This window comes from Amphiprion ocellaris, chromosome 9 (assembly GCF_022539595.1).
Source record: "Amphiprion ocellaris isolate individual 3 ecotype Okinawa chromosome 9, ASM2253959v1, whole genome shotgun sequence".
Classification (NCBI taxonomy): Eukaryota; Metazoa; Chordata; class Actinopteri; family Pomacentridae; genus Amphiprion; species Amphiprion ocellaris.
In genome coordinates, this window is record NC_072774.1 from 849,094 (window position 1) to 871,965 (window position 22,872).

Consider the following 22,872-nt stretch of genomic DNA (forward strand, 5'->3'; position numbering starts at 1 on the left):
ATAACTGTCCAAAATGAGCTAATAACTGTTCTAAATGAGCTAATAACTGTCTGAAATGGGCTAATAACTGTGTAAAATGAGCTAACAACTGTTCTAAATGAGCTAATAACTGTCCAAATTTAGCTAAAAACTGTCCAAAACAAGGTAATAGATAAAAGTCGAGCGTTAAAGTCTGCTGACTTTCTAGGCTCCAAAGCAAACCTCCTTTCTGTGACAGAAAACGTGATGCTGGGTTTTCTGGAGCAGCTCAGAGTTTTTAAAAATAATCCTGAACACAGTTTGATCATTCAGAGGCTTAGAGAGAAAAATCTGCAATCAGATTTACAGAAAAATGAATTCCTTGTTCCACAGCAGCGTGACTCGACTTAGAGAAGCGGGAATAATAAAATACGGGGCTGGGAGTTATTCAGAGAGACATCTGAGCGCTAAATAAGATAAAAAATATGATGCAGAAAACACATTTAAACTGTTTATAAAGACTATAAGGAGAAAAACTTCTTTCATAGAACTTTTATTTCACAACATGTCAACATTCCTCATCACAGCTCAACTTCTGCAGTCAGGATTTCTTATCGATGCAGTTTTTTTTTCTTTTGCACGAATGCGAGGACTTTAAGGATTTATGTTTAAACCAGATTTCACTTCAGTGGAACGCTTTGTTTTCATCAGGACAGTTTCAGCTGAAAATATTCTGCAGATCTGTAAACACGAAGCATTAAAACAACATTTTCTGTTATTAGGAAACCGTCAGATTTGATCAGGATTTCATGGAACAACAGCCTCATTTTGATCAATTATTTCTATTCTACAGTTTTTTTTCACTACTAATGTTTGTATTTTTTTCAGTGTTTTGTCATTTTGTAATGCTTTGTATGTTTGATTTTGTAGTTATTGCTACAATACTTGTTATCTTTTAATATTTAAATTATTGTTATTAACAAAGTAATTGTTCGAGCTGTCATTTTGTGTCTCGCTTCTGCCATTTTCTATCGTTTTTATCGTTTTTGTTATTTTGTATCTTTTTTGTTGTATTGTGTCTCGTTTCTGTCGATTTGTGTCTCATTTCTGTCATTTTGTGTCTCGTATTTGTCTTATGTCTTGTTTGGCATTTTCTGTCTCATTTTCATCGTTTTGTGTCTCGTTTTTGTCATTTTGTGTCTTATTTCTGTTGTTTTGTGTCTCATTTTTGTTTTATGTCGTTTTTGTCGTTTTGTGTCTCGTTTTTGTCATTTTGTCTCGTTTTTTTGTTTTCTGTCTCGTTTTTGTCTTTGTGTCTCGTTTTGTCATTTTGTGTCTTGTTTTTGTTGTTTTGTGTTTCGTTTGTTGTTTTGTGTCTTGTTTTTGTCATTTTGTGTCCTGTTTTTGTCAAACTCAGTAAAAGTTTACTTTTCTGCTACTAATACTGGATTCCAGCTGAGATTTCCTTTGATATAAAGAGAAATTAATGGATATTACTCCATTTAAAACAGAAATTAAAGACTCTGAGGGCAGTAATGGTAGAAATAACCAGTGCTGGAGGCTGAATTCAACAGTTTTTCAGGTTTTCTAGCATCTGAAGTTGTTCTACCGAAGTGAAATATGAGTTTCAAAGGAAATAAAAGTTATACATTTGCATGTTTTCAGCTATTTACAGGCGTTGGCTCCAACACGCTGCCGTCACGATTAAATAGATTCACGTGCCGTTAGATTTTCTACAACTTTTCTATCTTCAAGGTGCTAAAAGATCACAGCAACTGGTGGCAGTTAGAAGAACTATTACTTCATTTTCAGAGTTTTACCACAAACACTTTCTCAGACGTCGCTCAACTTTCCCGTAAACTTTCTTCATCACTTTCTCAGCTCCGTTTCCTCCTGTTAAACCTCATCCTTCTCGTCTCTCTCTCTCTCTCAGATTCTGCTAAACGTGCAGCTAGTCGGCTACAACAGACGTCAAGAGCTTCAGGTTTGGAAAAAAGGAACCGAGGAGACATCAAACCCGTAGACGAAGCACGAACATCTCTCATCCAGAAGACCTGAAACCCTCCACAGTGAGCTACTTCCTAAAGAAAACACTTCTTCTAATAAAACCTCGATCCAAACGCTCTAAAGTTTGTTTCTCTGCTCAAAATTAAGGCAGGATGTTGTTTTTCTTGGCATTTTGAGCTAAATTGATCCGATAATCGATAAACCGAACAGCAGCAGAAACAGAAAATCTATCCGACAGGAACAACTCTGTCCAGGAACTAAACAAAAAGAGACACAAAAATGACTCGGCGTGTCTGTTTCATTCATTAAAATCCAAATAATCATGGTTTAAAATAACAAAAAAAGACACTTAAATTTAAATTTTAAAATTTAAATTTTAACACCTTCATTGAAATGGAGAAAAAGCAGAGAAGGAGCCTGTCCTCTTCCCAAACACTTCATTAAACCTTTAGGCTATCAGGACCCAGTCCCTAAATCAGCAGAAACTTCTCTGAATGTGGCACAAAAACAAATTAAAACATGTTAGTTACTCTAAATACGGCCATAAAAAGTAGACTAGGTTTCATTTTAAGGCTCACTCAGGCAGATGTTTCAGACGTTACATCGATTATTTCTCCTTTCTCCTCAGAACTAAACCACATTTAGAGTAGATCTGCTTTAAAAACGTTCTGAAACACAAACTGGATGGGATTAAACAGAACAGGACAAACTAGAGTCGAACAAACATCATCTGGAGTCCGTTGGCTGGATGGACTGACGGACCAGACGGCAGGAAGTCAAAACTCACTCGATGATCGGAGCCGAGCGGTCGTTGGTGACAGTTTTTCTGAGGCGGATGTGAGCGAACGGGTTCGGCCTGGAAGCAGGAAACCAGAAAAATGGGAATTACCAAGAGCTGCAGAGAAATAAACAGAGAAACTAAAGATCTGTCCACAATATCTGGTGAAATTTACCTCCAGAGTTGGGCTTCTGTTCATATAAAACAGCATTTTAGGCTAAACCCAAAGACTGACAATGCTAATTTCTCATTCAGAAGAACTAAAAGCCTCCACAACCAGTGCTACAGTGGAGCTTCCAATGTTAGAACATTCTGGAAAACCCTAAACTTTGAACCCATTTTTCTCCCAAACTACAGAAAGGGGGTCAGACCACTCTAACCCTTATTGTCCAAGATGCTTCAAAAATCATCCAAAATGATTCAAAATGATTTGATGATCCAAAATTCCAGAAAATTTCCAGAAATGATGTGAAATGATGAAAATTTGTTCAGAATGACATGAAAATAGTCTAAAATAACTGGAAAAAGATCCAAAATCAGTCAGAATTTCTCTCAAATGATTAAAAATGATCCAGAATGACATTAAATTTGTCCAAGATGCTTTAAAAATCATCCAAAATGACTCAAAATTAGCCTAAAACGACTTGAAAATGATCCAAAAATGCAGAAAATTTGTCCAGAAATGTGAGAATTATCACTTCCTGTAAGCTAGAGATCAGCTAGGCCACATTCTATGTTGCAATGATTTCTGATCATCAGCAACCAACATTTCTGCCATATGGGGGAGTGAGCAGCTTTGGAGGAGGACTGTACTCTCTAAGAGCTTTTCTAGTTCATTATTATTATCATCATCATCAGCCATGAGCTGAGGAGGTTACCTGCTGGGTGAAGGAGGAGGGGAGGTCAGCTCTGAGGTGATCTGGAACACAAACAGACCATCATCACCGTTAGTTCTGGTTACCATGACGACCTCTGAGGCTTCACCTGCGGCTCCTCCCACCTTGTTGCTGTCGGCCATGCTGTATGGGCGGGGCCTGAAGGTGCTGACCCTCTGGGGCGGAAGGCTTCGCTCGTCCTCCGACTGGGGCGTGAGCGCCGACAGCTTGTCCAGCTGCCCGGTGCTGGTGCTGTTGGCTTTAGATAGGAAGAGCGAGCTGCAGGAAGAGATAAACAAGGATTAAAAACACAGAAAGAGAAGCCGGGAGAGGCAGCGGGAAGACAAACAGCTGCTGATGTTTTTACTGAGAACACAGAAGGAAAATGTGCGTCGTTGGGTTTGAAAACATCTTCGTGAGTCTGTCCTCACCTCTCCAGGAGATCCGTCTGGTTGTGTTGAGGCTGAGTGTAGGAGAACGGGAACCAGCCTTTCCTGAGGAGGAAAATAGCAACTTCATGTTAAAATCTAGGAACAAAATACAAGTTTAAAGAATCTGTGTGATCAAGAAAACCCCTTAAAGTCACCGTCTGTTGTCTTTTATGAATATATTGTCTTGTTTTTCTTCACTGTTGGTTCATTTTTCAATCTGAAGTCGTCCAGCAGCTCTTTGGAAACAGAACAACCATGAAGAAGGGAGAACTGACGTTTTCCTTTCAGTCTCTCTTGTCTCAGTTTTGTCTCTTTTGTCATTTTGTCTTGTTTGTGTAATTCTTTGGTCTCGTTTTTGTCATCTTGTGTGTCCTTTGGGTTGTTTTGTGTCTACTTTTAGTCGTTTTCTGTTTTGTGTCTCGTTTGTTATTTTGTGTCATTACTGCTTGTTTTTTGTCATTTTCTGTCTCATTTCTGTAATTTTGTCTTGTTTTATGGCTTTCTGTCTGGTTTTTGTCAAGTTTTCTTTTTATTTGGGACCAGTTTTGAGTGATCTTGGACACTCAGACATTTTTAATTAATTTATGCAATTTCAAAAACTATTTGAATCATTTTTGACAAGTTTATGTCAATTTGGACAAATTAAGTAATTTTTTGACACTTTTAAAAATAGTTTTAATTAAGTTTTTTGTCAAATTTTGAGACACATTGAACATGAATATCTCCATGTTTCCTCTCTACTCTGCTCATCGTCATCAGTAGATGTTTCTCCATGCTGGATGGATCTCCAACAACCTGCTCCCCTGTTCACTGTTTCTGAGCCACGCTGCATTTATTGTCTCTCTGTGGAATCTGTAAACTCTCTGAATTTTTGTCCCTTCACTGTTGGTCACATCTGAGTCAGTCATGACTTTTTGGTTGCATCAGGAAATGCTGAATTTTTTGTTTTTCACAAAATATTTTCAGTGCAAACTGTTTAGTTTTGGCGAAATTTTAAATGAGATGTGGAATAAAGTGATTACTAAGTTTATACGTCACACATGATGTGTTCACTGACTGTTGGAAAGTGAAGCTCTGATGATTCTGTTTTTAGTCCTTTTGGGCATTTTTTAAAAAAGGTAACTTACTTTTTAAACCCATTTGCAGGTTTTAGGATTCAGAGAAGACTATATACACAGCAAAAACTCAAAATCCTACCAAGTCTATGTGTCTTATTTTTAGTCCAAATGTCTCATCCCACTTGATTTAAGATAAATTCACTTAACAAGAGACATTTCAGCAGATGGAGGGACTTGTTTTAAGACAATGCATCTTAAATATCTTGTTCAGTCAAACAATCTGGAAATTATCTTCTTTTGAGTTGAATTTTACAAGAAAACTCAAAATAAATTTAACCCTCCTGTCATCCTGTGGGACAAAATTAACCCATTTTAAAGTTTGAAAATGTGGAAAAAAATATATTTTCACAGTGAAACTTCTGATGTCCACATTTTCAGCATTTTGGGGAAATCTTTGAACATTTTTTGGTGTAAAAAAGAAATGTTAAAAATGTTTTTTTAAGAACATTCACATAAAAATCAACCAAAATCCAGCAAAATTCACTGCATTTTGGTTGATTTTTATGTGAATGTTCTTAAAGAAAACATTAGAAGTTTTACTGATATATATGGAATCACTTTAGATATTTTTAGGATTTTTTTTTGAAGATTTTTACTCATTTTTTGAAAATATTTACACAAATTTTCTTGCCAAATTTTGGAGATTTAAAAAAAAAAAAAAACTTTTAAGGGAAACTTTTAAGGAATTATTGGAATTTCCTTCCTGAAGGTTTTGTAAATTTTCAGAAATTTGGAGAATTTTTTTGCTGAATTTTTGGATTTTTTTCAGACAAGGAAACAATATTTTTTGGTGCCCGTAAATGAGGACAACAGGAGGTTTAATACATCTCAAATTAGAAGGTTACATGAAAACAAAAATCTATTTGTGAGTGAAAAACTACTATTTTTTAGCATGTCTGACTTTTTTAAAGACAGCTAAGCCTGACAATCCTGGTAAAATACAGCTTAAAATAAGTTTTCCCAGCTAATTTTAAGATCTCAGTATTCTAAATATCATATCTTATTTCAACAAATCTTACCAAGCCATTTTTCACTTGTTCTATTGGCAGATTTTTTCACTTCAAGTTCCTTGAAATTAGTTTTTTTGTTCCTGTTTTGAGAGGGGCATTTTTTCCAGTGTAGAGAGTATTATGGTCTGTCTACGGTACCTTAGAGAGGAGAAGGAGGTTTTTGATCTAAGTCCTCTGAAGGCTAAAAGACGCCTCCAGGATAAAGTCGTGTTCTTACCGTCCGGTCCGTTCGTTCTGGCCGTAGTGCCATCCGTCTCTGGGCTCAGAGATGAGCAGAGTGATGTAATCTCCAGGCAGGAAGTGCAGTAAACAAGCTCCGCCTCCTAAACCTCTGCCGCCGTCAGATGCTCCAGGCGTGTGAGCAAACATGGCCTCCACCCGAGAAGGTCCAGATAGAGGCAGCATCCTGGGGAGGCTGGAGCCTGGAGGGGAAAATTAAAATACAGAGTTTATTTAACATTACAAAAATAATTTTATGAAAATCATTCTGTATTCTAGCCTCGCTAATGTCAGATTTCTGATCAGTTCTGTTCACTAAAACAGTAATATAACAGCTAACCAGCAATAAAAGAATGTTATTAACTGTCTAAAAGGCTAAGTAGCTTACATTAAGCTAAGCTAACAACATTATTATAGCGCTAACTGACAGACTTTAGGTTAAACTAACAATATTATGCTATATTAGTTTGCTGTAGCACTAGCTAACCTTAGGTTAACGTAATAATGTTATGCTAAATTAGCTTGCTATAGCACTAGCTAACTTTAGGTTAATGTAATAATGTTATGCTATGTTAGCTTGCTGTAGCACTAGCTAACCTTAGGTTAATGTAATAATGTTATGCTAAATTAGCTTGCTATAGCACTAGCTAACTTTAGGTTAATGTAATAATGTTATGTATAAAATGCATCTGAAAAGTAAAGAGTGTTTCCTGTTTAATGACAGAAGTGTTGCACAAATATCGAGCAAACTGTCAGAAATTAAACCTGTTTAACCCTCCTGTTTATGTTGGGGCTCAAATTTAAAGCAAAAAAATGTTTTTAAAAATTGCTCAAAGCATTTTTTTCGGTGTGAAACTTCTTCTGCTCAGCTTAATAATCAACATATAAAACGGTTCATTTCACATATTTGCACCCTGAACAGAAGACATGTTCATTTATTAACTCCATAAAAACAAAAAAATTCTAAATGTGAAATGTAAAATGTGAAATAAAAAAAAATAAATCAACATCATGTAAAACTACTGTAATTTAAATGTAGGTCATTCCAATTTACATTTTAAAAAAAGCTTACAATGCATTTTTGAATGAAAAAGGAGTGAATTATCCTCATTGAACCGTGATTTGTGTGAGCTAAAGAACATCACTAAGCTAAATATTGACAGAAATGGTTATTAATGGAGTTAATAATGAGATATAAACTGTTTATTGGGATTTTATCACTGCTGTTCCTGACAAGTGACCCTACCAGGAGGGTTAAAGACTCTACTGCATGCTGGAGTCACATCTATTATTATTATTATTCACTCAACTCTTTGGATAAAGTCCCAAAATAAAGTGAGCAGGATTCACTGAAACTGTTTTAGAAACTATATTTTCTGTTGTTTTTTAAACCTCAAGTGAAGTCAGATTCCCTTTGCCTCATGATGTTTTACACATAAATCTGGACTGTTGTTGCTCTTATTTAGTTTTTACTTCACTGGGATGTTAATTCAATCAGAGGTCTGCAGAAAAAATACATCTCCTTCTTGTTTTCTGCAGGAAATGTTCTAAAATATTTCTAAAAATCTATGTCATGTAAAACTACTGTATTTTAGATGTAGGTCATTCTGATTTAAGTTTTTAAAATGTTTTAAAAATGCATTTTTTTATGAAAAACAAGTGAATTCTCCTCATTGGACTGTGATCTTAGAGTTAAAGAACAACACAGAATGAAACATGACCCAGGATCATCATTACTGTTCCTGAGAAACGAAGCCAACAGGAGGGTTCAGGAGGGTTTCTCTGATTCTACCTCGTCTCCACCACAGAAAACATGTCCAGGAATTAGTCTGATCCTTTCCCCCTGTGAGCTTTTATAACCGAATCTTCATCCCAGATCTGGACCATAATACCCATCAATGGTAGCATTTTTATTCCATGTTTTCTGTGCTGTTTGCTAACCCTACTCTAATCACAGTAACAGGGTTGCTAATCCATGCTAATGTGATCTTTTTCTCAGCAGTAGAAGCTAGATATTTAGCTGCTGTTACTGCTGACCAAGAGGACAAACTGACTGATGGAAAACAGTCCAAAGAATGAGTCTGATACTGATAATATGAGGTAGAGTGAGACATTCAATCGAGCCTGACAATGTGATGAATATATGAAAAATAGAAGAGAGGACATAGCTTTGCTCTACACATTCTGTAAGAACACTGTTGATGATGGAAACGACAGAAGAAAGACACAAAACCACAGAAACAAGACAGAAAATGACAAAAAAGAGACACAAAACGACAAAAATGAAACAGAAGATGACAGAAATTGACAAAAACAGGACACAAAATTACAAAAACGAACACAAAATGACAAAAATGAAACAAAACGACAAAAATGAGACACAAAACAAGACAAAGGAGACCGAAAATGACAAACAGAACAGCCCCTAAGCTTAGTTCTAAACCTGCTCTGATGAAATAACTGGATTCATTTCCTGAACACAGAAAGGCAGATTCAACAAGGTTCAGTTACAAAAAGCTTCTCTGTGTTTGTGTTTGCTGGATGAGGAGAGAAGATGAAGACCTGAGGCTCACCCTGGAAGCCGCCCAGCCTCAGCTCGCTGACCGGTCGCCGCGGTAACGGCAGCGTCGCCGTGGCGCTGATCTCTGCGGCCCTCAGCAGCCAGGGGTTGCTGCTGCCTCCGGGGCCCGGCTGGGGGGTCATGGCCCGGCTCAGGGGGGCGCTGTGGGCCAGCGGCGGGCTGTGGGGGGCGCTGTGGGCGATGGGGACGGTCACACCCTGACAGGAGCCGCCGTCCGGAGACACCTGGCTGAGGGACATGACGGTGGACGGGATGAGGCAGGGGGACAGGGTGGAGGTGTTGGAGGCCAGGAGGAGGGAGGCCTGCTGGGCCGAGGAGGAGGAGGACGAGGAGGACGAGGAGGAGGAGGTGGTCGGGGTGGAGGCGTCTGGAACGGGGCTGGAGCTGAGCAAAGAGCCGGGCTGCTGAGGAGAAGCTCCTCTGGATGAAGCTCCGGCGGCAGAGCTGAAGGTCTGAGGACAACCCTGAGGAGCAGCGTCGCTCTGGGAGGAGGGAGGAGGAGAACGCTGCTGCTGGAGGCGACTGGAGTCTCCGTTCAGCAGAGGAGGAACCTCCTGGACCGACAGCCGCTGGACAAACAAACCAGAGGTCCATCATGGATCAGTTACACATCTGAAGAATTAAAACTTTTCACTTTTGTTTGAAATCTGTCTAAATTGTCCAAAATGACTCGAGACTTTTTTTTTAAATGAGTTAAAATTTGTTAAAAATTACTTAAAACTTTGAAGTGACCAAAAATTGTCAAAAATTATTTCAAAAATGTCCAAAATGACAAAAACTGTTCAGAGTGACTCAAAATGGATCCAAAAATTGGACAAAATTATTCAAAAAATTTCCAAAGTTTCCAAAAATTACTCAAACTCAACGGAAAATTAGTTAGAAATTGTTCAAAATGAGCAAAAATGATCAGAAATAACTGGAAAAATTGCCAAAAGAATTTAAAATGACTTAACTTTTTGAAAATTATTTCAAATTTGCTTGAAATCTGTTCAGAATTACTGATCCACCATCCAAAATGACTAGAAATAGTTCTAAAATCGCTGAAACTCTTCCAAAATGAATTAAAGATGATCCAAAGTGAGTAAACATTGTCTAATATGACAGACAAATATTGACCAAAATGACTCCAGACTTCTTAAAATGACATAAAATTGTCCATAATTATTTGAAATTTGTTCAAAACGTTTTAAATTCTTTACATAATGACACAAACTGGAACATTATTACCCCAAATTAGTCAAAATTGCCCAAAATGACTTAAAATTTGTGCCAAATGACATAAACTTGCCCAAACATTTTGAAAATTTATCAACAATGACCAAAAACTGGAAATATTCCCATTCAAAATGACTGACAAGTTGCCCAAAATGGCACAAACTTGGTTGAAAATGAAAAAAAGTGTCCAAAATGACCTCATTTGCCAAAATATGACATAAACTTGCCTCTAAAATTATTGAAAAAAAAAAAACCCACCCCAAATCACCTAAAACCGGTTCAAAGCCACAGAAACATCCAAAAATGACCCTGAGAGGAAAACCAAAGCTAATGGATCAATCAAATGAATGCAGCATGGCTCAGAAACATGTTGGAGATCCATCCAGCATGGAGAAACATCTACTGATGATGGAGAAACATCTACTGATGATGGAGAAACATCTACTGATGATGGAGAAACATCTACTGATGATGGAGAAACATCTACTGATGATGGAGAAACATCTACTGATGATGGAGAAACATCTACTGATGATGGAGAAACATCTACTGATGATGGTGGAACATCTACTGATGATGGAGAAACATCTACTGATGATGGAGAAACATCTACTGATGATGGTGAAACATCTACTGATGATGGTGAAACATCTACTGATGATGGTGAAACATCTACTGATGATGGAGAAACATCTACTGATGATGGTGAAACATCTACTGATGATGGAGAAACATCTACTGATGATGGTGAAACATCTACTGATGATGGTGGAACATCTACTGATGATGGAGAAACATCTACTGATGATGGAGAAACATCTACTGATGATGGTGAAACATCTACTGATGATGGAGAAACATCTACTGATGATGGAGAAACATCTACTGATGATGGTGAAACATCTACTGATGATGGAGAAACATCTACTGATGATGGAGAAACATCTACTGATGATGGTGAAACATCTACTGATGATGGAGGAACATCTACTGATGATGGAGGAACATCTACTGATGATGGTGAAACATCTACTGATGATGGAGAAACATCTACTGATGATGGAGAAACATCTACTGATGATGGAGAAACATCTACTGATGATGAGCAGAGTAACACTGAGAACTTTAAAGCTCTACAGGATGAGGACCTGCTCCGGCTGAGCTGAACCCATCTTGGCGTGTCGGAGGACCTCGGCGATCCCGGCGGCTCCGGGGCTCTGAGGCGCCGTGTGTCTCAGCAGGTTCAGAGCTCGTTCAGGAAGCTTCGTTGGCTGAGAACACGACTGTTGCCACGACGACAGTTTCTGAGACAGGAGCTCTCTGACCTGGAGGAAGTTCAGAAGCAATAAAGAGAGAAGAACAGCAGCGTTGAAGACACGAGCTCCACGGAAAACACAGTCTGGACACTCTGATCTCATTTCTAGTTTCTGCATCTTCAGAGTCATCAGGCTGTTACTAATGTAGAAAAATGAGGGGACTCTTTCTGAAAGATCACCTTGGAGTGGTAGTTAGTGAGCAGTTTGGTGACACAGCACTGCCGGTCGACCAGGAAGCAGTACCGCCGCCGCTCCTCGGTCAGCGCCGACTTATAACCTGAAGCCACCAGAGAGTCCAGCTCCACCTGCCGACGGCTCATCAGCTCCACAAACTGGAGGAAAACAAAAATAAACTCAATAAGAACGCATGAGGACATCTGGGCTTCTAAATGTTTGAAAAATCAACCTTCTCTTCTCCAGTGTTCTGCTCCGTATTGATCAATAATAGCTATTGATTGGCTCAGCTTCCACATCAATGGTAGCATTTTATTGCATGACAAGATGACAAAAACAAGACATAAAACAATAAAAACAGAACACAAAATGACAAAAATGAGACACAAAACGACAGAAACGAGACAAAACGACAGAAATGAGACACAAAACGACAGAAATGAGACACAAAACGACAAAAAACATCATCACCAGGTTCTGCTAACATGTTGTTCCATGAATAATAATTATTATTTGAAATATTATGTTGATTAAAAAATGTTCCCACAAATACAGAGACATGGATGAAAAAATAAAACCATAAAAGTAGATTTAAATTAGATTCTAACTGTTTTATTAGATCCAGTTTGGTCATCAGGGGATGGACAAGAGAAAAATGGTATTTTAGGGAAACTCCAGACTTATTTTGGATTTAAAATATTTTAAACATTCTTTTCTCCTAGTTTTATAGATTTGGTCTCAGGACCAGAACATTTACACACTACTGATGTTTTAGGGTTTAATATGTGGATTATGGGATGGAAAACGTCTCCAGGTCTGGAAGGACCACTAACCTTTACTGCACAATGTAAGCTTGTGACATCACTTCCTGTCAGTTTCACACCGATAGCATCATTAGAACCATAAAACCGTTCCTTCTTATTCTCCTTCCAGCAGCTAAATCCTCTCATTCCATTCACTGACTGCTTGTGCTGGGAGAAATCAGCTGCAGCAGATTTTTCTCTTTAATCTCGTTTACGCCACACAGATCTGCTCTGTAACCTGCCGGAACGCTGAGCATGGATCTAAAACCAGCAGGAAAATACACGTGGCACGGCTCACAAACAGAGAACAGAGCAGAAAGTTTTTAGAGGCTGTGAACATGCAATTCATTTTCAAAAGACACAAAACGACACAGAAAAATACACAAAACGACACAGAAAAAGACAAAAATTAGACACAAAACAACAAAAACAGGACACAAAATGATGAAAACAACAAAAATGAGACACAAAACGACAAAACAAGACACAAAACTGAGATCACAAGAGAGACTGGGAGGAAAACCAAAGCCACTGGATGAATAAATAAATGCAGCATGGCTCTGAAACTTGTTGGAGATCCATCCAGCATGGAGAAACATCTACTGATGATGAGTCTGGAGAGGAAAAGTCTGGAAACATGGAGATATTCAAGTTCAAAGCGTCTCATATTTTTACAAAAATCTGATTAAAATTATTTTAAAAGTGTCCAAAATGACTGAATTTGTCCAAATTGACATAAACTTGCCAAAAACTGTTAAAAACTTTTTCAAAATTAGACAAAACCTGTTCAAAAACTCATCCACAATGTCTGAGTGTACAAAATTACTCAAACTTGGTCCTGAATGACAGAAAACTGGTCCAGAATTAGTGAAAACCTGTCAGAAATGAATCCATGTTTGTCCTAAAGGACAGAAACATGTCAGAGATGAGTCTAAAGAAGGACGTCTAACGTTAACGTCGTCTCACCTGCATCTCTCTGTCCCCATACTTGTTGGGATGGCGGCTGCCTTGACTCTTCCTGCGGAGCTTCTTCAGCTGAGACTGGCAGCGTTCGATGGACTCGGACTTGGACCTTCGCTCACTCTGGTACTTCTTCAAGGTGGCCTGATGGAAGCAACGAGTCGGAGAGGATTCAATAAAAGTAATGTTAAAGAGCAGAGTTCAGGCAAAACACATTCATTTTAATATAAATTCACACCATGATGCTGCCACCACCGTGCTTCATGTCATGATGATGTCACCACCGTGCTTCATGTCATGATGATGTCACCACCATGCTTCACGTCATGAAGCTAGTAACTCCTTCAGAGGAGTCATAGGAGTCTTGGTGGCCTCCCTCTCTACTCTCATTCTCCTTCAGAGGAGTCATAGGAGTCTTGGTGGCCTCCCTCTCTAGTCTCATTCTCCTTCAGAGGAGTCATAGGAGTCTTGGTGGCCTCCCTCTCTAGTCTCTCAGGTCTTGAGGACGTCCTGCTCTAGTCAGATTCATTCATGTTCCATCTTCCTTCCATTTCTTAATGATGGATTTAACTGGACTCCAGGAGATCTTCAGGAACTTTAAATGTTCTTGTATCGTCCTGACTGATGTGCAAACCTTCTGAGTGTGATATTTCAGTCTTCTGTTGACTTACTGTGAGGTATTTGATGTCCAGCTCCAGCTTCTGCTCCAACTGGGCCAGCAGCTCAGAGTGAAACAGCTTCAACTGTTGATGGATGAAGTCACAGAAAGCATTAAACAGAAAGTTCACTTTAATATGATCCTCAGAACATGCAGTTTTCTGATGCAGAGTAGAATTTCTGCCCACTAATTTGTCTTTAAGCAGGTGATATTTTTCATGTTTGCTTAAAAAAAAAAAAAAATCAAACATGAGCCCCTCTCTGTGTAAAAACCATCCCAGTGTGACAGGATTTAGATCTCACCACGTCTTCCAGCTGCACCTGAATCTGTCGGTGGACCTCGGCCATCTGGAACAGGGTGTCTCCTGCAACAAGCAGCACGGCAAAGGAACAAAGTGAACACCACAATGTCCAAAATGTGTCCACAACTAGTTCAAATTTATTCAAAACCTGTCTGACATTAAAAATGTCAGGAAGGACTCAAGATTGATCCAGAACAACCCAACATCTGTCACAAGTGACAAAAATTGTTCCAAATTATTAAAAATGTGTCCCAAGTTACTAAACATTGTCCAAAGTGACCCAAAAAATGTCCATAATTGACCTAACTGATGAACATGGTTCTAAAATGAGCTGTGAGCAGCAGAACTTCCTCAGTTGTGGACCTATGGACTGGGTCTATCTATGTCTGCATCATGAATCCACATGGAACAGAACTGAACAGAGGAAGAGAAAAATGTGACTGAGAGACTCAACAAAGATGGAAAAAGATCCAGGAAGATCATTGAGCAACTAAAAACCAGTGAAGCAGTAAAATACTGTTTGTCCAAAATGAAGAAATTCAGCTGAAATAATTCAAAACCTGTGAGTCATTCCAAAATGTGTCCAAGATTACTCAGAATTGCCAAAAAATTGTTTAAAAATGTACTAAAATATAAAACGTAGTAATCTGATTACTGTAAAGTGACAGAATACACAGTTAAAACTGATTGTAGCTGCTCTTCCACCCAAATAAAAGTAATCTGATTACTGCAAAGTGACACAATACACAGTTAAAACTGATTGTAGCTACTCTTCCACCCAGATAAAAGTAATCTGATTACTGTAAAGTGAGCTAAAACTGATTGTAGCTGCTCTTCCACCCAAATAAAAGTAATCTGATTACTGTAAAGTGAGCTAAAACTGATTGTAGCTGCTCTTCCACCCAAATAAAAGTAATCTGATTACTGTAAAGTTTGCTAAAACTGATTGTAGCTGCTCTTCCACCCAAATAAAAGTAATCTGATTACTGTAAAGTGAGCTAAAACTGATTGTAGCTGCTCTTCCACCCAAATAAAAGTAATCTGATTACTGTAAAGTGAGCTAAAACTGATTGTAGCTGCTCTTCAACCCAAATAAAAGTAATCTGATTACTGTAAAGTGAGCTAAAACTGATTGTAGCTGCTCTTCCATCCAAATAAAAGTAATCTGATTACTGTAAAGTGAGCTAAAACTGATTACAGCTGCTCTTCCACCCAGATAAAGTTGGTATAAACTGTTTTTTTTTCTCAGTTAAAGTTGCTCTAAATGATTTTTTTCAGATAAAGTTGCTCTAAGCTGCTGCTGAGCCTCGGCTGGAGCTTCATTTGGAACTTCACTGGGAGCTCTGGTCCTCTCTGGAGGCCGTTGGCTCATCGCCCTCCGACTCTCCTGCCGCCTCCCCCGCTGTTTTCAGCATCACAATGAGATCATGTGGTGTTGTTAATCTCCCAACAATGGGTCCACTCTCCCCCTGCGTCCTCGGCCCGGTCGCTCTGCAAACTTTCACTTCCAGCACTCACCCAGCTCCTTGGAGCCTTGGCTGTCGCTGGCCAGTTCTCCCAGTTTAACCAGAGCGTCGAAGTAGCCCTTAGCGGCCACGGTGACCCCTGGAGAAGACACAGAACTTCAGAAAAACCCAAAACTTCCACCAGAACCAGAGCAGAGAGATCCTCACCGGTCAGAGCCTTCTCGTAGTGCTTCCCCATCGCCACAAAGTTCTTCAGACTGGGGTTGAACTGGTCCAGGATGCCCTGAACACACAGAACCAGTTTAAACTGGAACGGTTTGAGAGGAGCATTCAGTGAAACCCAGAGAATAAAAGTCACCTTGTAGACGTTCTCCGTCATCTTGTTCACTTCCTCGGTTCGAGACATTTTCCTTTCCTCAGAGGTTTGCTGCTGCTGGTGGATCTTCAGATGTTCTCGTCTCTAAACTTTACAGAATCTGATCCCCTAAAACACAACAAATTAATATTTCATCCAGAAAATGTATTTATATTATTAGCATTTTTAAAAATCTGTTAGAAAATATTTTTTGTAATCTGTCAAAATTACTCAAAAGTGTACTAGATTACTCTAAATAATCTAAAAATGGTTAAAAACTGACCAACATTACAGAAAAAAGTCCAAAATTCCTCTGAATTTGTCAAAAATTACTGAAATTTGTCCAAATGGACTGATCTAGAATTAATGAAATTTGATCAGAATAATTAAAAACACATCCAGAATTAAAATGAGGTGAAATCCGACTGAAATTATTCAAAATGTGCATTAAATGACTTGATATTTACCTAAAATGACTCAAACTCCTCCTGAATGACTTGAAACCAAACAAAAAGACTCAAACCTGAACTTAAAGGTTAAAAACTAGTGCAAAATGACTAAAATTCATCTTAAATGACTCAAAATCTGTCAAAAAGGTTCAAATTCATCCAAAATGACTCTTAATTGTCCAAAGTTTGTTAGAAATTGACCAAAATTACAGAAAGTTTTGACCAAAATGACTTGAAAGTCGGTTAAAAATGGAAAAATGATTCTCAGCTGTGGATCAAACTGAACTTTTTTTATCCTCTGAACCTTTAAACCTGATCTGAGGAGGATCTGAGGAGGATCTGAGGAGGATCTGTGTTTCTCTCTGGTGTTTTCTCATCGATCTGCTGCCAGTTTCCATTTATCGCTTCACAACACGACAGAAACTAGATATTTCTCCTGGATCCGATGAGCGGCCTTCAGATAAGAACATGGAGGATCTGGACCAACAGGAAGCTTCATCTCTGGTTTCCCTCCACAGCCTCCTTTGTTTTTCCTGAAACGCTGACCCAGATCAGAGTTCTGCTCATTAAGGCTGGAATCTGTCTGCTGCTCCGTTTGGTTCGTTCTGCAGCGTTTAGATGTGAAATAAAGTCTGGTCTGTCTGAGGAGGAAACGTCTGCAGGTGGTCGAAGGAAGAATCAGACAGACACTGCATTCATGAAGCTCCTCAAACGAGTTCAGGAATAAACACGACGCTTAGAAAACAAGCAAAGACGCAGATTTATGGTCAAATAAAGCACTGGTCAGTGAGATTTTAGACTTTTTCTGACTTTTTTTAAGGATAAAGCAGAAAAATAAGATGCAGCTGCTTAGTTTGAGTCACTTTTTAAGTAAAAATACAAAAAAAAAAATCAATGTTTTGTTGCTTTTCTCCATTTTATGTGATGTAAAAGTAAAATATATTCAGATTTTGGATAAAATCAAACATTTGTCAATGATATTTTGTTTTTTTCTGCCATTTTTTAAAGGATAAAGCAGAAAAATAAGAAGCAGCTTTTTTATTTGAGTCACTTTTCAAATTAAAATACCAAAAAATTCAATATTTTACTGCTTTTCTCTGGTTTTTGTGATATATAAGTAAAATATATTCAGATTTGAGATCAAATAAAGCACTTGTCAGTGATATTTTGGACATTTTCTGACATTTTTTAAAGAATATAGCAGAAAAATAATATGCAGTTTTTTTTTGCTTGAATCATTTTTAAAGCAAAAATGAGCCAAAGCAGATTTCAGCTTCTATGCTGCAAAGATCTGCTGCTTTTATCCGTTTTAAACGATTCATCAGCAAATATATTCAGGTTTGGCACAAATTAAACACTTTGTAGACGACACTTTACAGGAGAAAGCAGAAAAATAATATGCAGCTGGTTTGTTTGAGTCATTTTTTAGGTAAAAATAATAAAAAATTTAATGTTTTGTTCTGTTTCTCTGTTTTATGTGATATGCAATTAAAATATATTCAGATTTTGGATCAAATAAAGCACTTGTCGGTGATATTTTGGTCATTTTCTGACATTTTTTAAAGGATAAAGCAGAAAAATTATCTGCAGCTAGTTTGTTTTAAGTGACACATGAACATTTAGTCTCCAGACATCTTTTAGCTGTGAGATGTTGCAGCTAAAGGATCATTTTCTCCTTTAACTTCAAAGCCTATAAAAGTGAAGCCTGTTGAATCAGTAACAGTACAGACTTCAGATAATAAGAAAAAGTCCAGCAGGAATCCAACCCTGCAGCTGCACGCGTTGTTTCTGTGCGTAAAGTTTCCATTAGTGCGTAAAGTTTCCATTAGTGCGTAAAGTTTCCATTAGTGCGTAAAGTTTCCATTAGTGCGTAAAGTTTCCATTAGCAGCAGCAACCTGTTGATCAGAAACTTGCAGGAATGTTTCAGCTGCTGGTAGAAAACATTTACTCACCGTTCCTGTCCTCATTGTGGGAACCAGAGTAGCTTCCTGCGCTCTGAGCCTCTAATGAAGCTCTTTTCTTCTGGTGGGAGGTTGTAAATCTGCTGCCCTCCACCCCTTTTTCACATGGCCTCCCCCTGCCTCCCTTCACTCCCAGGAATCCGGGTCAGATATTCGGTGCCGTCCAGTACCTTTCCTCATCACTGAGCCGCTTACCGGAGCTGCCAGGACCAGAGTCCGCCGCCGCTGGAGCCTCTCTGAGCTTCGCTCCTTGTCGCTCCTCCTCGGACGGAATAACAATGAGGCTCCGGAGCGGCGCTGAATAGCAGCGGGAGAATAATGAGCTGAACTCTGCAGCTCTGCAGCCATCACACATTCCTGCTGCCACACAGGAGGCCCCGCTGCAGAGCTGCATTTACTGCAGCACATTTATCACAGCCATCCTGCATTTACTGCAACATGCAGAGTACCACCAGAACCGATTTACTGCAACGCACTGAGCCCTGCAGTACAGCCAACACTGCATTTACTGCAACATACAGAACACAACCAGGCTGCATTTAATGCATCAGATTGAGTTGCATCACCTCCCTAAAAGTACTGCTAAGTACCACTCAATGACTGCACAGTAAGCAACTCACTGAGCTGCAGTACCTCACAAAAGTACTGCAAAGTAATGCAAAGTACTGCGATGTCACGTAAAAGTACTGCAAGATGACACAAAAGAACTCAAGGTAACACAAAAGTACTGCAAGTCAATACAAAAGTACTTCAGAGCAATGTAAACATATTCTAAGACAACACAAAGGTATTGCAGGATTCAATTCAATTCAATTCAGTTTTATTTATATAGTGCCAATTACAGTCAAATTGTCTCAAGACGCTTTACAGAACCCATATGCCTGAACCCCCAGAGCAGCCCTAAGGAGACAGTGGCAGGAAAACACCCTTTTAACAGGGAAAAAACCTCAAGCAGAACCCGGGTCTAATGTGGGGGGACCCATCTGCTGCTGGCCGGGCGGGTTGAGAGGGACAGAAGAGGTAGAGAGGTAGAGATAGAGGGTTAGAGGTAGAGATAGAGGGGTAGAGGTAGAGATAGAGGGGTAGAGGTAGAGATAGAGGGGTAGAGGTAGAGAGGTAGAGATAGAGAGGTAGAGGTAGAGATAGAGAGGTAGAGATAGAGAGGTAGAGATAGAGAGGTAGAGATAGAGGGGTAGAGGTAGAGGTAGAGATAGAGAGGTAGAGATAGAGAGGTAGAGGTAGAGATAGAGAGGTAGAGATAGAGAGGTAGAGGTAGAGAGGTAGAGGTAGAGATAGAGAGGTAGAGGTAGAGATAGAGAGGTAGAGGTAGAGATAGAGAGGTAGAGGTAGAGATGTAGAGGTAGAGATAGAGGGGTAGAGGTAGAGGTAGAGATAGAGAGGTAGAGATAGAGAGGTAGAGGTAGAGATAGAGAGGTAGAGGTAGAGATAGAGAGGTAGAGGTAGAGATAGAGGGGTAGAGATAGAGAGGTAGAGGTAGAGATAGAGAGGTAGAGTTAGAGATAGAGAGGTAGAGGTAGAGATAGAGAGGTAGAGGTAGAGATAGAGGGGTAGAGGTAGAGGTAGAGGTAGAGATAGAGAGGTAGAGGTAGAGATAGAGAGGTAGAGTTAGAGATAGAGAGGTAGAGGTAGAGATAGAGAGGTGGGGGGTGGGACACAAGGACCATAAAACACAACCACACATCTGAAGCATCCAGCTCTGGGACCAGGGACACTCAGAGAAAGGACACAGAAAGAAACAGAGGATATTGCAAAAGTACTGCAAAGTGACACAAACATAATCTGAGGTCACACAAAACTATTGCAATGTGATGGAAAAGTATTGCAAAATAACACAAAAGTACTGCAAGATGACACACAAGTACCCAAAGTAATGCAAGTGCATTTTGAGGTGACACAAAAGTATTGCAAGACAATGCAAAAGTAAAGTAAAAGTATTCAAAGACAACACATATGTATCGCAAAAGTATCACATTAACACAAAACTATTGCAGTGTGATGGAAAAGTACTGCATGGCCACACAAAAATACTGCAAAGTAACAAAAGAGTACAACAAGACAATGCAAAAGTACAGCAGGGTCACGTAAAAGTACTGCCAGATGACACAAGAGTACTGCAAAATAACACAAAGATAAACTGAGCTTCACATTAAAGAGTAGCAGGAAATGCAGGAAGTTAAAATTTAGGAAAATGAAACTGTTGAACCAACTGGAATGAATTCTGTCAATCAGTTTAATCACAACTAGGATAAGTAGTCGATTTAATGCTACTAGTTTAGGTGAAAAAAACTGCTAAATGGAGTATTTCTGATTTTTTTAAAAATTATTTTTGGTGATTTTTAAGACGAAAACATCTTTCAAACCCAGCAGCAGGCTGATAAATGGAGTATTTCTGGTGTTTTTTTGAATTTTTTTAACCTAGTTCAGGTTAAATGATTAGATTACTCTCCAATGAGCATCACTACAGCTTTACTTTAAACCTGAGTTGCAGTTTTTCATCTTAAACTTTTATTTTTCCCAAATGTCAAACATGATTTAGTCTTTAGATTGTTTCAGAGGCAAACCAAAAAATATAAAATAAAGTAATACAGTATTCTGTGGGAACACAAAACTTCCTGCGACACTAAAGTACTCTTTAAAAACCTCTCACCCTCATGGAGCTCCTCGCCCAGTCGGACTTTCTGGAAACATTATTTTCCAAACTTTGAAAAAAAATTCCTCATTTTGTAATTTTCTGGTTGGACTGTAATTAAATAAACCGAAGCAGTGTGGAGGCCGATCAGTGGATCAGGATCAGGTGTGTTCACTGGCAGGTGAGGAGGCAGCCAATCAGAAGAGGCCACGCCCCCAAACAGGAACAGAAACGAAAACACAAAAAATACAGAAAGAAAACTTCATTTAGTTTCTCAGAAAGACTCCACATTTAAATACTCAAAGCAAAAAAAAAAAAAAAAAAAAACAGCAAATAAAAGAAAACGATTATTCAAACCACAAAAATATTTTACCAAACTGTTTGTTTTAGTTTTCACTGTATGTTTGATTTTTAAGAAGAAAATATGTCTTTCAAACCTGCCAGTGGGATGATAAATGGAGTATTTTAGGAGTATTTTTGGTGATTTTGGTATTTTTGGTGATTTTTAAGGAGAAAATATGTCTTTGAAGTCCACCAGTGGGCTGATAAATGAAGTATTTTTGGTGTTTTTTGGCATTCAGTAACACTGAAATTCAACAGAAAGAAACTGATGACTTGATGCTCAGAAAGAGTCTCTGGATGGAAACTGTGTCGTTGTAGTTGCTGATTGTTGCCAGAAGGTGGCGGCAGCGGGACATCAACAACAGCCCAAACAAACAGGAAGTAAACTACATTCATGAATCTTTAAATCCCACAGTTTTAGCCACAAACTACTCATCCTTAGACCTAAAGCTCATCTGTAGTGAACTTTTATTGGAGTTTTCCAGCCAGAAAAACCTGCTGTCAGATAAAAATTCATTTTAAAACACAGTTTGGAAGAATTTGGGACGTAACAGTTTGTTGTGTGGAAGAAAATGTATTTAATGTGAAGCTCAGTTTATCTCACAGCAGCTTTATGTTACTTTGCAGTACTCTTGTGTTGTCATAGAATCCGTTTACTTTGCTTTGAAGTATTTTTGCATTGTCTTGTTATACACTTTTGTTACCTTATAGTACTTCTGTGGTCCCCTGCAATACTTATGCGTTTACTCGCAGTAGTTTTGTGTTACCCCCATCCTGCAGACATTCTTCAGGGGTCTTCAGATGTTCTTCAGGGTTCTTGGTCAGCCGGTGGGACTCGTCCGTGGTCTCGTGTCTTTGGCCGTGAGCCGTAAATCTGTTGGTGTCCGTTGGCTTCCTCAGAGCCTAATTTACGCGAGCTAATGAGCTTGACGGACAGAAGAACCGGCTGGCTGTGACCCATTAACAATAAACATCCACAACCAGCATCTACAGGCATCCCATAATACTCTGAACACAGGGAGGAATGTTAGATGTTTAGTCCATCTTGTCCAAATGTGTACAGAAACAAGAATAAAGTTTCCTGGATCTAAAATGTGTTTAAAGTTGTCAGTAAGTGTTTGAATGTTTGTCGTTAAAATTAAAAACAGGAGATGCAGACAAAGACTTTTATATACTGAGATCAGGATGAAGGAAGAGTGGAAGGTCCAGTCTCTGGTGGATTCGAACTCCTGGATAGAACTACA

At 38.8% G+C, this 22,872-nt stretch overlaps 1 protein-coding gene across 2 annotated transcripts; it reads right to left on the reverse strand.

Moving 5' to 3' along the window:
- Positions 1-495: 495 nt before the first annotated feature.
- zgc:158689 (uncharacterized protein LOC791177 homolog) lies at positions 496-18,897 on the reverse strand. 2 transcript variants are annotated; one of them, XM_023279469.3, is made up of 15 exons: positions 18,628-18,894; positions 16,229-16,354; positions 16,078-16,153; positions 15,923-16,009; positions 14,406-14,467; positions 14,117-14,188; positions 13,452-13,589; positions 11,688-11,840; positions 11,341-11,517; positions 8,970-9,546; positions 6,395-6,599; positions 4,050-4,112; positions 3,744-3,897; positions 3,622-3,662; positions 496-2,821 (listed from the first exon to the last, which is right to left on the reverse strand). In XM_023279469.3, exons 2-15 carry the CDS (start codon positions 16,274-16,276, stop codon positions 2,749-2,751), a joined length of 1,926 nt encoding a protein of 641 aa, XP_023135237.1. In that variant the 5' UTR covers positions 16,277-16,354; positions 18,628-18,894; the 3' UTR covers positions 496-2,748. The 2 variants fall into 2 exon arrangements, with proteins under 2 accessions (XP_023135237.1, XP_023135234.1); XM_023279466.3 differs by having other exon boundaries at positions 3,622-3,897; positions 18,628-18,897.
- Between the last annotated feature and the right edge of the window lie 3,975 nt (positions 18,898-22,872).

Excerpts from the sequence above, each read along its gene's own strand:
- zgc:158689 (XM_023279466.3), bottom strand. The coding sequence starts at position 16,276 with ATGTCTCGAACCGAGGAAGTGAACAAGATGACGGAGAACGTCTACAAG. Across the intron at positions 6,600-8,969 it reads GAGGCTGGGCGGCTTCCAGG|GCTCCAGCCTCCCCAGGATG; the intron begins GTGAGCCTCAGG and ends TTTCCCCTCCAG. Across the intron at positions 2,822-3,621 it reads CCTCCTCCTTCACCCAGCAG|GCCGAACCCGTTCGCTCACA; the intron begins GTAACCTCCTCA and ends TCCTGCTTCCAG.